The 12,972-nt window shown below is 34.7% G+C and overlaps 1 protein-coding gene across 1 annotated transcript in view; it reads left to right on the top strand.

Moving 5' to 3' along the window:
* Window positions 1-12,972, top strand: part of adgrf6 (adhesion G protein-coupled receptor F6) — a 228,232-nt gene that overhangs the window by 56,151 nt on the left and 159,109 nt on the right. The window contains exons 45-62 of the mRNA XM_036582596.1: window positions 228-251; window positions 980-1,126; window positions 2,954-3,100; window positions 3,327-3,473; window positions 3,946-4,092; window positions 4,593-4,739; window positions 5,036-5,182; window positions 5,543-5,689; window positions 6,191-6,337; window positions 6,634-6,780; window positions 7,142-7,288; window positions 7,790-7,936; window positions 8,233-8,379; window positions 8,741-8,887; window positions 9,368-9,514; window positions 10,013-10,159; window positions 11,127-11,273; window positions 11,859-12,005. Of these exons, the coding sequence (XP_036438489.1) occupies window positions 228-251; window positions 980-1,126; window positions 2,954-3,100; window positions 3,327-3,473; window positions 3,946-4,092; window positions 4,593-4,739; window positions 5,036-5,182; window positions 5,543-5,689; window positions 6,191-6,337; window positions 6,634-6,780; window positions 7,142-7,288; window positions 7,790-7,936; window positions 8,233-8,379; window positions 8,741-8,887; window positions 9,368-9,514; window positions 10,013-10,159; window positions 11,127-11,273; window positions 11,859-12,005 (2,523 nt within the window). The remainder of the gene's footprint in view (window positions 1-227; window positions 252-979; window positions 1,127-2,953; window positions 3,101-3,326; window positions 3,474-3,945; window positions 4,093-4,592; window positions 4,740-5,035; window positions 5,183-5,542; window positions 5,690-6,190; window positions 6,338-6,633; window positions 6,781-7,141; window positions 7,289-7,789; window positions 7,937-8,232; window positions 8,380-8,740; window positions 8,888-9,367; window positions 9,515-10,012; window positions 10,160-11,126; window positions 11,274-11,858; window positions 12,006-12,972) is intronic.

A 12,972-nucleotide genomic window follows, 5' to 3' on the forward strand; every position in this document is an offset into this window, starting at 1 on the left:
TTTTGGAATACAAGATAGAATATCAGTTACTTGTAACTTTGAAATATCTAAAATTGTCTGTTTGCTCGGTAGAAGTTTGAGTGTTTTGACCAATTTAAAAAGCAAGACAGTGTAGTGATCAGTGAAAAAGAATGATTAATTGTTGACTGAGTTATTACATTTTATTGGAGTTTAATCTTAATGTAATTATTTGTGTAATTGTGTTTTATTGTTTTGTTGTTTTATAGATATCACTGTATGTCCCACTCCAGGTAAGTAACAGCATCTGTACCCATTCAGTCAGTTTACAATCTATCTTATCTAGACTTGTAGCACTTTTTTTATTACTCAGACTAATCAAAGCATGTGTAGAGCCTGTTCCAAATCTGTGCAACAGACCAAACAGTACACCAGAAAATTTACAGTGATTGACGATAAATTCTCCACATTCTATGCCTCTATGCACATGTATTGATGCCCCAGTAGCCTTTTTTCAAAAAGCATTGGCCAGGGGAGAAGTAGAATTGAATTTGTACATGTAAATATTTACCTTTTAAATATAAAGTGTAATTTTTCATTTTACATGTAACAATAAAGTAAATTCTTGTAAGAGCTTAATTAATCCCCTTGTGCAGTATGGGGAACTGGTTACAGAAATCACTTTAGGTAATTTCTCTCTTTTTGCTTTTGTTGTTTTTTTCTGCCAAAAAATACTATACATTATTGTTTAGTTTGTTTTCTGTAGTGTTTCCAAATCCCACAGATTGTGATTCAGATGCATAGCATACAGGCTGTGGTGAGCGTTTGACTATTTTAATCAGGGTTTCTTAACCTGGGGATCAGGACCCCCTTGGGACTGTTAACCCCAAAAATGGGTTGCACCGTGAAATAGGTTAAAAAGCCCTGATTTAAGTCATGAAGGCATAGTATGTTTATAAAACATGATGCTTTCAGATCATGATTAAAAGGTCTGTTCATTTATTTTTTTTCTTTAATGGAGAAATTGACGAATGTGCTGAGATTCCTGAAGTGTGTGGTCCAAATGCAAACTGCACTAATGCTCCTGGAAACTACAGCTGCACATGCTGGAATGGATACAAAGTGACAGATCTGCTTATGCCTATCAACATCAGCAACCCATGCAGAGGTATGTTTGTTGCCAGCTGTATTACATATTTTATTGATTTTTTTAAATGAAAAGAAGTAAACACAACCTCTGCAGCAAATTAGTCAAAAAAACACAAATATGAACACATAGTTAACAACTTTAAAAGTAAATAAATCACGTAGTATTTACAGTATATGTAAAATTGTAGACACCCTCCCAGTTGTAAAGCCTCAAAATATAATTAATTCATTAGTCCTTAATAGACCTTTTAAGACTGGTTAGGCAGGTCAAGAATTTTTGTTAGAAATTGTCTAACACTTGACAGTCTTGGGCTTCTCTAAGCAGCTGGCTGTAAAAAAAAATATCAAAACACTTTTAGCGGGCAGTTTGCACTGTCTGAAATGTCATTAAGAAATAGCAGTTAAGGTGAACCTTGGAAGCTAAGGCAAACTGTCGAAGACCAAAAAAGACTCCGACAGAACTGCTCGTATGCTGGCTCGTATGTTTCCAAAAAGATAAAGGAAGCCCTCTGTATGAAAGCAGAGGGCCTGTAGGAACATTTAGCTGACATAGCATGCTTGCACAAACATGATCTGCGAAGAAGAGCAATAGTTACCATAGTTACCAACCTTCTCTGTGTCCTTGTCACAAATGTCAAAATCTGAAGTACCTAAACCCACATTTAGATAAGCCAGGCATTTAGGAAACAAGATCTGTGCACTGAGGAAGAGAAAAAATAGAACTCTTTGGAAAACTGGAAAATTCCTAAAGGAGGCATTATTAAGTACTGAATTATTAAATTTTGCACATGCTGCAATTACCATGTAGTTTTTTTCTATTATGTAAGTTAATCAAATATAAAGTAACTTTATGCATTGTTTTAACATTTGCCAAAAAAATGTTATTGTTTAAAATAGTTTGTTGCAGAGGTTGTGTTTATGTCCATACTATATATATATAATATATATATATATATAATTGGACTGGAAAGCCTAAACTTTTGCCTACAATAAATCTGGATGTTAGCTGAGCAACACAAATATCAGAACTTTTATGTTAAGATATTGCAGTTGTTGCGCAAAATATTTTTATGTTTGTCAAGTTTAGTGCTGTCTGTCTCTTTTTCAATAACATTTAAGTAATGAGAAGACCAAATCCTTATTTAAGATTCCAATTGCATATTATCGCTGACATTCAGCTTGATGGGTACAACCTCCATTGTAGTACAAATAAAGGCTATCATTGGAATCGGATCATCTAGATCAGGGGTGTGAAACTCAACCGCTAAAAGGGCCATATTAAAAAATCTCAACAAATCTGCGGGCCAGCTGTGTTTTTAATTTATTTTACTGAACGATTTGCTATGACCTGAACTGGCCATTGTTTATTCAGGATATACAAAAACTGCAACAGCAAAATAGGCGCTAAATACTAGAACTATTCAAAGATTATTTTAATTAAAACAAATTGTTTTATGTAAAACAATAGGTTGCATTATCTACAGGTGACTGTTAAACTTGTTTAACATCCCCAGGAGGTAGTTTTTTTAAAATCACCTATTTGCTTGAACTAGACACCAGGCATCTTTTATTTTTGTGTAACTGCTGGCCCATAGAAGGGGGTCAGAGCGCACATCATGTTGCAGTGCATGCTGGGAATTGTAGTGCAGCTCATGGTGAAATGGGCTATTATCAATAGAATTAATTAATAGAAAATAAAAATAATTTCGAAGGCCAAATAGGATTGTCCCACAGGCCTGACTTGGCCTTGGGTTTGACACATGGGATCTAGATTATGGTCTAAAAAAAGTAGTTTTAATAGACATTGGTTAAAAGTTTCATTGTTTGTTTGCTTTGTTAAATCAAGATGTGAATGAATGTATGGAGATTCCTGATGTGTGTGGACCAAATGCAAACTGCACCAATGCTTTTGGAAACTACAGCTGCATGTGCTTAAGTGGATATAATGTGACAAATCTGCTCATGCCTATTAATAACAGCAATCCATGCAGAGGTAGGTTACAAGATCATCACTGTTATCATTGAGTGTTCTCTGTAATTGTCTATGACAGTAACACTTTACGAACATTGTTCATCTCATATTAAAAGTGTACACAGTGTCTTTGGCACACGCTACTTTAACAACAGTATCTTCCAAAGTTTTATATTATAATGCAGTTGTTGCTCGAAATGCATTCATATTACAAGTTCAAGTTATTTATTAACTTTCTTTAATCAAGATGTGGATGAATGTACTGAGATTCCTGATGTGTGTGGTCCAAATGCAAACTGCACCAATGCTGTTGGAAACTACAGCTGCACATGCCTGAGAGGATATAATGTGACGTATCCAAACTTGTCTATTAGTGTGAGCAATCCTTGTAGAGGTATGTTTAAAAATCTTTTCTTTTAGTATCTTTGAGTGTTGGCAGTAATTACCTATGATAGTAATACTTTTCAAGTATTATCCATCTGATATAAAAAGAGCTAAACAAGAGATGTTTGGAATGGTACTTGAACAAAATTCATTTCTAAAGATTTTGCATTAAAAGATATTCCAGGTCTTGCTCAACATAATTTACATTTAGAAGTTTACAGCTGTCATTTCTTAAACATTTCTATAAATTCCAGTCTTCAGTCTTTTGAGTAGTGACCAGTTCCTCTGTGAAGACTGTGAGTCTTCATTTAGATGTGAATGGTTAGATTGTGTCTGACATGCAGCTTGATTTGGACAAATGGGTAAAAGAAAAGTTTTCAGTACACTATAAATAAAGGCCATCATTGTTTGGTCATTTAGTTAATGGACTGCAGTTAGCACTGTTTAAAAATGTCTGTTTTTTCTAACTTTCTTTAATCAAGATGTGGATGAATGTACTGAGATTCCTGAAGTATGTGGTCCAAATGCAAACTGTACTAATGCTGCTGGAAACTACAGCTGCACATGCCTGAGAGGATACAATGTGACGAATCCATACTTTGCTATTAATATGAGCAACCCATGTAGAGGTACATTTGAAAATCTTTTCTTTTATCATTTTTGAGAGTTGGCATTAATTGCCTACGGCAGTAATATTTTTTAACTGTTGTTCATCTCGCTTGAAAAACTGGACAAAATAGATGATTGGATTGGTACTTGAACAAATTAATTCCTAATATTTTATATTAAAAAATATTCTAGGTCTTCTCTTCTAATTTAAATGTAAAAGTTTAAAGCTGTCTTGTGATGAATATTTCTGTAAATCTCTGTCCTGAGAGAATTAACTAGTGACCAGTTCTTCTTTAGGCTGTAAATCTCCATTAGTGTGAGAATAGTTAGATTATCTCTGACATCCAGCTTGATTTGGGTAAATGGGCTCAAGAAAATAACAGGCATTAGTATACCAGCCTGTGTACTACAAATAAAGGACATAATTTGGGTTTGACCTACTATATTATGGACAGCAGTAAATACTGTTTAATAGACAGTGTTTAAAAGTGTTTTTGTTTATTAACTTTCTTTAATCAAGATGTGGATGAATGTACTGAGATTCCTGATGTGTGTGGACCAAATTCAAACTGCACCAATGATGTTGGAAACTACAGTTGCACATGCCTGAGAGGATATAATGTGACAAATCTGCTCATGCCTATTAATAGCAGCAATCCATGCAGAGGTAGGTTTTAAGATCATCACTGTTATCATTGAGTGTTGGCTGTAGTTGTCTATGACAGTAACACTTCACAAGCATGTGAAGACTCCAGGTGTAGACCCCCATAAATGTAAGAATAGATTAGATTAGATCTGAAATACTGGTTGTTTTAGGTTATTGTGTTCCACAACATCGACTGTATGACAAGGAAAGATATTGTATAATTTGAGTGTATTTATCTAAATTGTGGCCTGGAAAAAAGTACTGTTTAATAGACATTGATTAAAAGTGTTTTTCTTTATTAACTTTCTTCAATCAAGATGTGGATGAATGCACTGAGATTCCTGAAGTGTGTGGTCCAAATGCAAACTGCACCAATGCTGTTGGAAACTACAGCTGCACATGCCTGAGTGGATATAATATGACGAATTCGAACTTTCCTATTAGTGTGAGCAATCCATGTAGAGGTATGTTTAAAAATCTTTTTTTTTTAGATTTTATATTAAAAGATATTCCAGGTCTTGCTGAAAATAATTTAAATTTATAAGTTTCATCTTTTCTTAAACATTTCTATAAATTCCAGTCTTCAGTCTTTTGAGTAGTGACCAGTTCCTCTGTGAAGACTGTGAGTCTTCATTTAAGTGTGAATGGTTAGATTGTGTCTGACATGCAGCTTGATTTGGACAAATGGGTAAAAGAAAAGTTTTCAGTACACTATAAATAAAGGCCATCATTGTTTGGTCATTTAGTTAATGGACTGCAGTTAGCACTGTTTAAAAGACAATGTTTAAAAGTGTCTTTGTTTTTTCTAACTTTCTTTAATCAAGATGTGAATGAATGTACTGAGATTCCTGAAGTATGTGGTCCAAATGCAAACTGCACCAATGCTGCTGGAAACTACAGCTGCACATGCCTGAGAGGATACAATGTGACAAATCCATACTTTGCTATTAATATGAGCAACCCATGTAGAGGTACATTCGAAAATCTGTGCCTTTATCATTTTTGAGAGTTGGCATTAATTGCCTACGGCAGTAATATTTTTTTAACTGTTGTTCATCTCGCTTGAAAAACTGAACAAAATAGATGATTGGATTGGTACTTGAACAAATTAATTCCTAATATTTTATATTAAAAAATATTCTAGGTCTTCTCTTCTAATTTAAATGTAAAAGTTTAAAGCTGTCTTGTGATGAATATTTCTGTAAATCTCTGTCCTGAGAGAATTAACTAGTGACCAGTTCTTCTTTAGGCTGTAAATCTCCATTAGTGTGAGAATAGTTAGATTATCTCTGACATCCAGCTTGATTTGGGTAAATGGGCTCAAGAAAATAACAGGCATTAGTATACCAGCCTGTGTACTACAAATAAAGGACATAATTTGGGTTTGACCTACTATATTATGGACTGCAGTAAATACTGTTTAATAGACAGTGTTTAAAAGTGTTTTTGTTTATTAACTTTCTTTACTCAAGATGTGGATGAATGTACTGAGATTCCTGATGTGTGTGGACCAAATTCAAACTGCACCAATGATGTTGGAAACTACAGTTGCACATGCCTGAGAGGATATAATGTGACAAATCTGCTCATGCCTATTAATAGCAGCAATCCATGCAGAGGTAGGTTTTAAGATCATCACTGTTATCATTGAGTGTTGGCTGTAATTGTCTATGACAGTAACACTTTACAAGCATGTGAAGACTCCAGGTGTAGACCCCCATAAATGTGAGAATAGATTAGATTAGATCTGAAATACTGGTTGTTTTAGGTTATTGTGTTCCACAACATCGACTGTATGACAAAGAAAGATACTGTATAATTTGAGTGTATTTATCTAAATTGTGGCCTGGAAAAAAGTACTGTTTAATAGACATTGATTAAAAGTGTTTTTCTTTATTAACTTTCTTCAATCAAGATGTGGATGAATGCACTGAGATTCCTGAAGTGTGTGGTCCAAATTCAAACTGCACCAATGCTGTTGGAAACTACAGCTGCAGATGCCTGAGAGGATATAATGTGACGAATCCGAACTTTCCTATTAGTGTGAGCAATCCATGTAGAGGTATGTTTAAAAATCTTTTTTTTTTTAGATTTTATATTAAAAGATATTCCAGGTCTTGTTGAAAATAATTTAAATTTATAAGTTTCATCTTTTCTTAAACATTTCTATAAATTCCAGTCTTCAGTCTTTTGAGTAGTGACCAGTTCCTCTGTGAAGACTGTGAGTCTTCATTTAAGTGTGAATGGTTAGATTGTGTCTGACATGCAGCTTGATTTGGACAAATGGGTAAAAGAAAAGTTTTCAGTACACTATAAATAAAGGCCATCATTGTTTGGTCATTTAGTCAATGGACTGCAGTTAGCACTGTTTAAAAGACAATGTTTAAAAGTGTCTTTGTTTTTTCTAACTTTCTTTAATCAAGATGTGAATGAATGTACTGAGATTCCTGAAGTATGTGGTCCAAATGCAAACTGCACCAATGCTGCTGGAAACTACAGCTGCACATGCCTGAGAGGATACAATGTGACAAATCCATACTTTGCTATTAATATGAGCAACCCATGTAGAGGTACATTCGAAAATCTGTGCTTTTATCATTTTTGAGAGTTGGCATTAATTGCCTACGGCAGTAATATTTTTTAACTGTTATTCATCTCGCTTGAAAAACTGGACAAAATAGATGATTGGATTGGTACTTGAACAAATTAATTCCTAATATTTTATATTAAAAGATATTCTAGGTCTTCTCTTCTAATTTAAATGTAAAAGTTTAAAGCTGTCTTGTGATGAATATTTCTGTAAATCTCTGTCCTGAGAGAATTAACTAGTGACCAGTTCTTCTTTAAGACTGTTGATCTTCATTAGTGTGAGAATAGTTAGATTATCTCTGACATCCAGCTTGATTTGGGTAAATGGGCTCAAGAAAATAACAGGCATTAGTATACCAGCCTGTGTACTACAAATAAAGGACATAATTTGGGTTTGACCTACTATATTATGGACAGCAGTAAATACTGTTTAATAGACAGTGTTTAAAAGTGTTTTTGTTTATTAACTTTCTTTACTCAAGATGTGGATGAATGTACTGAGATTCCTGATGTGTGTGGACCAAATTCAAACTGCACCAATGCTGTTGGAAACTACAGTTGCACATGCCTGAGAGGATATAATGTGACAAATCTGCTCATGCCTATTAATAGCAGCAATCCATGCAGAGGTAGGTTTTAAGATCATCACTGTTATCATTGAGTGTTGGCTGTAGTTGTCTATGACAGTAACACTTTACAAGCATGTGAAGACTCCAGGTGTAGACCCCCATAAATGTGAGAATAGATTAGATTAGATCTGAAATACTGGTTGTTTTAGGTTATTGTGTTCCACAACATCGACTGTATGACAAAGAAAGATACTGTATAATTTGAGTGTATTTATCTAAATTGTGGCCTGGAAAAAAGTACTGTTTAATAGACATTGATTAAAAGTGTTTTTCTTTATTAACTTTCTTCAATCAAGATGTGGATGAATGCACTGAGATTCCTGAAGTGTGTGGTCCAAATTCAAACTGCACCAATGCTGTTGGAAACTACAGCTGCACATGCCTGAGAGGATATAATGTGACGAATCCGAACTTTCCTATTAGTGTGAGCAACCCATGTAGAGGTATGTTTAAAAATCTTTTTTTTTTTAGATTTTATATTAAAAGATATTCCAGGTCTTGCTGAAAATAATTTAAATTTATAAGTTTCATCTTTTCTTAAACATTTCTATAAATTCCAGTCTTCAGTCTTTTGAGTAGTGACCAGTTCCTCTGTGAAGACTGTGAGTCTTCATTTAAGTGTGAATGGTTAGATTGTGTCTGACATGCAGCTTGATTTGGACAAATGGGTAAAAGAAAAGTTTTCAGTACACTATAAATAAAGGCCATCATTGTTTGGTCATTTAGTTAATGGACTGCAGTTAGCACTGTTTAAAAGACAATGTTTAAAAGTGTCTTTGTTTTTTCTAACTTTCTTTAATCAAGATGTGAATGAATGTACTGAGATTCCTGAAGTATGTGGTCCAAATGCAAACTGCACCAATGCTGCTGGAAACTACAGCTGCACATGCCTGAGAGGATACAATGTGACAAATCCATACTTTGCTATTAATATGAGCAACCCATGTAGAGGTACATTCGAAAATCTTTTCTTTTAGCATTTTTGAGAGTTGGCAATAATTGCCTGTGATAATACTTTTCAAGCATTTATCTATCTCATATAAAAAAAGGCTACACAAGAGATGTTTGGAATGGTACTTAAGTTTTTATATTAAAGATATTCCAGGTCTTGCTGAAAATAATTAAAATTTATAAATTTCCTCTGTCTTTTCTTAAACATTTCTATAAATTTCTATCTTCAATCTTTTGAGTAGTCACCAGTTCCTCTGTGAAGGCTATTCGTCTTCATTTAAGTGTGAATGGTTAGATTGTGTCTGACATGCAGCTTGATTTGGACAAATGAGTAGGAGAAAAAAAATTAGTACAGCATCCAGTACACTATAAATAAAGGCCATCATTTGAGTTTGGTCATTTAGATAATGGACTGCAGTAAACACTGTTTAAAAGACAATGTTTAAAAGTGTCTTTGTTTATTAACTTTCTTTAATCAAGATGTGGATGAATGTACTGAGATTCCTGAAGTGTGTGGTCCAAATGCAGACTGCACCAATGCTGCTGGAAACTACAGCTGCACATGCCTGAAAGGATACACTGTGACAAATCCATACTTTCCTATTAATGTGAGCAACGCATGTAAAGGTACGTTTGAAAATCTGTGCTGTTATCATGTTTGAGTCTTGGCATTAATTGCCTATGACAGTAATATTTTTCAACTAGTATTCATCTCATATAAAAGGTGGACGCAATATGTTTGAATTGGTACTTGAACGAAATTAATTCCTAAGATTTTATGTTAAAAGAAATTCCAGATCTTCTCAAATTGATTTAAAGGTACACGTGTACAGCTGTCTTGTGATGAACATTTCTATAAATTCCTGTCCTGAAAGAATTAACTAGTGACCAGTTTTTCTGTAAGACCGTTGATCTCCATTAGTGTGAGAACCGTTAGATTATCACTGAAATCCAGCTTGATTTGGGTAAATGGGTTCGAGAAAATAACAGGCATTAGAACACCAACCTTTGTACTACAAATAAAGGCCATCATTTGAGTTTGACCCGCTAGATTATAGACTGCAATAAATACTGTTTAATAGACAGTGTTTGAGTGTTTTTGTTTATTAACTTTCTTTGATCAAGATGTGGATGAATGCACTGAGATTCCTGATGTGTGTGGACCAAATTCAAACTGCACCAATGCTGTTGGAAACTACAGCTGCACATGCCTGAGAGGATATAATGTGACAAATCTGCTCATGCCTATTAATAGCAGCAATCCATGCAAAGGTAGGTTTCAAGATCAGCACTGTTATCATTGAGTGGTGGCAGTAATTTTCTATGGCAGTAACACTGTACGAGCATTGGTCATCACAAATAAAAAAGGTACACAGTGTGTCTTTGGCATGGTACTTCAAAAACAGCATCTTCCAAAATTTTATATTATAGTGCTTGATATGCATTCATATTACAAGTTATCTTTGCTTAAACACTTCAATACCTTCCTTTCTTGAAACACATAACTAGTGAGACAACCAGTTCTTCTGTGAAAACTTCAAATGTTGGCCTCCGTACGTCTGAGAATAGATTGATTATCTCTGAAATAGTAGTGGGCGATATACTGGTTCATCTGGTATATTGATTGAAATTCTTCCTAAGGAATTAATTTGAACATAACCTTTATACTGTTATGTCACAAATAATTGCAGTTAACCCAACATTCACACAGTGTAAAACGTGTGATGGTTATATCATTTAGCTGAGTGACTGAGTCAGGGATATTTGTCACATTTTTAGTTACTGTTTCAATTCACATTCCTTCCGTTGTGTTAGTTGCAGTCTTGAGGCAGTCTGTTTTTTTTTTTCCAAGGCAGCAGACAGATATGTGAAAGCAAAGGCTAGTCAATTAAGAGGTAGCCTTTAGATTAGAATGGACACCAGACTACTTGTCATGCATCTGTATCCTCTGTTGGTCAGCTGCATCAGGCAATTATCTGGTCCTGAAGATGCTTGAATGACTTAGTAATATTTACTAGGTTCCAACAGTGTCTGACGATGATATATTTAAGTACAAGTGTGTGAGATACATATTTGGTCATAAAATTGTACTATTTTGAAAAATAAAAAAATAGACTTTCTTCACCTGCTAAATATGGTTCTGATTAGAGGTAAAGGGGTATGACAGAATAATAAGCCACTGTTAACCTTAGATTTCCTTAAGCATCTAAAATGATTCTGTTTGCTTTCTTTAATCGAGATGTGAATGAATGTACTGAGATTCCTGAAGTGTGTGGTCCAAATGCAAACTGTACTAATGCTGTTGGAAACTACAGCTGCACATGCCTGAGAGGATATTATGTGACGAATCCATACTTTCCTATTAATATGAGCAACCCATGTAGAGGTACGTTTGAAAATCTTTTCTTTTAGCATCTTTGAGTGTTGGCATTAATTGCCTATGATAATAATACTTTTCAAATTCAAACTGAAGGTTATATCATTTAGCTGACTGAGTGACTGAATCAGGGATATTTCTGTCACATTTTTAGTTACTGTTTCAATTCACATTCCTTCCATTGTGTTAGTTGCAGTCTTTTTCCAAGGCAGCAGACAGATATATGAAAGCAAAGGCTAGTCACTTAAGAGGTAGCCTTTAGATTAGAATGGACACCAGACTACTTGTCATGCATCTGTATCTCCTGTTGGTCAGCTGCATCAGGCAATAATCTGGTCCTGAAGATGCTTGAATGACTTAGTAATATTTACTACGTTCCAACAGTGTCTGATGATGATGATACATATATAAGTATAAGTGTGTGAGATACATGTTTGGACATAAAATTGTACTATTTTGAAAAATAAAAAAATAGACTTTCTTCACCTGCTAAATATGGTTCTGATTAGAAGTAGATGACAGAATAATAAGCCACTGTTAACCTTAGATTTCCTTGGGCATCTAAAATGATTCTATTTGCTTTCTTTAATCAAGATGTGGACGAATGTACTGAGATTCCTGAAGTGTGTGGTCCAAATGCAAACTGCACTAATGCTGTTGGAAACTACAGCTGCACATGCCTGAGTGGATACAATGTGACGAATCCATTTATGCCTATCAGTATCAGCAACCCATGCAGAGGTAGGTTTGACAGGGATTTTTTTCCATCCTTCTGCTTTTTGAAGCAATTATACTTGAGTAGATTTTAACCTGGAAAAGGGATACACAATATGTCATCAAGGTGGTGCCTGAGCAACAGGAACATACAAGATTATGATGTCCATTGTTAAACAAATATGTACCAGCTCTACAACCCCATGTCCAAAAAAGTTGGGACGCTGTGAAAAATGTAACTAAAAACAAAATGCAGTGATGTGCAAATCATTTAAACCCTCTATTTCATTGAAAATGCTTCAAAGACAACATATCAAATGTTGAAACTGAGAAATGTTATTGTTTTTTGAAACTATATGCCCATTTTGAATTTGATGCCAGCAACACATTCCAAAAAAGTTTGGACAGGGGCAACAAAAGGCTGATAAAGTTGTGTAATGCTGAAAAAAACACGTGGTGGTTTAATTAGCAACAGGTCTGAAACATGATTGGGTATGAAAGAGCATCTCAGAGAGTCTGAGTCTTTCAGAAGTAAAGATGGGGAGGGGTTCACCACTCTGTGAAAGTCTGTACGACCATATAGTGCAACATTTCAAGAATAACGTTTCTCAACGTAAAATAGCAAAGAACTTTTGCTTTTCATCATCTGCAGTACATAATAATATTAAAAGATTCAGAGAATCTGGAGAAATCTCTGTATGCAAGGGACAAGGCCAAAAACCAGTATTTGCTGGTTGTGATCTTTTGGCCCTCAGACGGCACTGTGTTAAAAACACATGATTCTCTAATGGAAGTCGCTACTTGGGCTCAGAAAAACTTTGTCAGAAAAACACTGTCTATGAAAACAGTTTGTCACTGCATTCACAAATGCTAATTAAAGCTCATAAAACCAAAGAACAAACCGTATATAAACAGATAGTACTTACATAGTGTCGTTAAAAGAAGAGGCGATGAAACAGTGGTAAACATGTCCCCGTCCCAACTTTTTTAGACC

This window comes from Colossoma macropomum, unplaced genomic scaffold (genome assembly GCF_904425465.1).
Source record: "Colossoma macropomum unplaced genomic scaffold, Colossoma_macropomum, whole genome shotgun sequence".
Taxonomy (NCBI): Eukaryota; Metazoa; Chordata; class Actinopteri; order Characiformes; family Serrasalmidae; genus Colossoma; species Colossoma macropomum.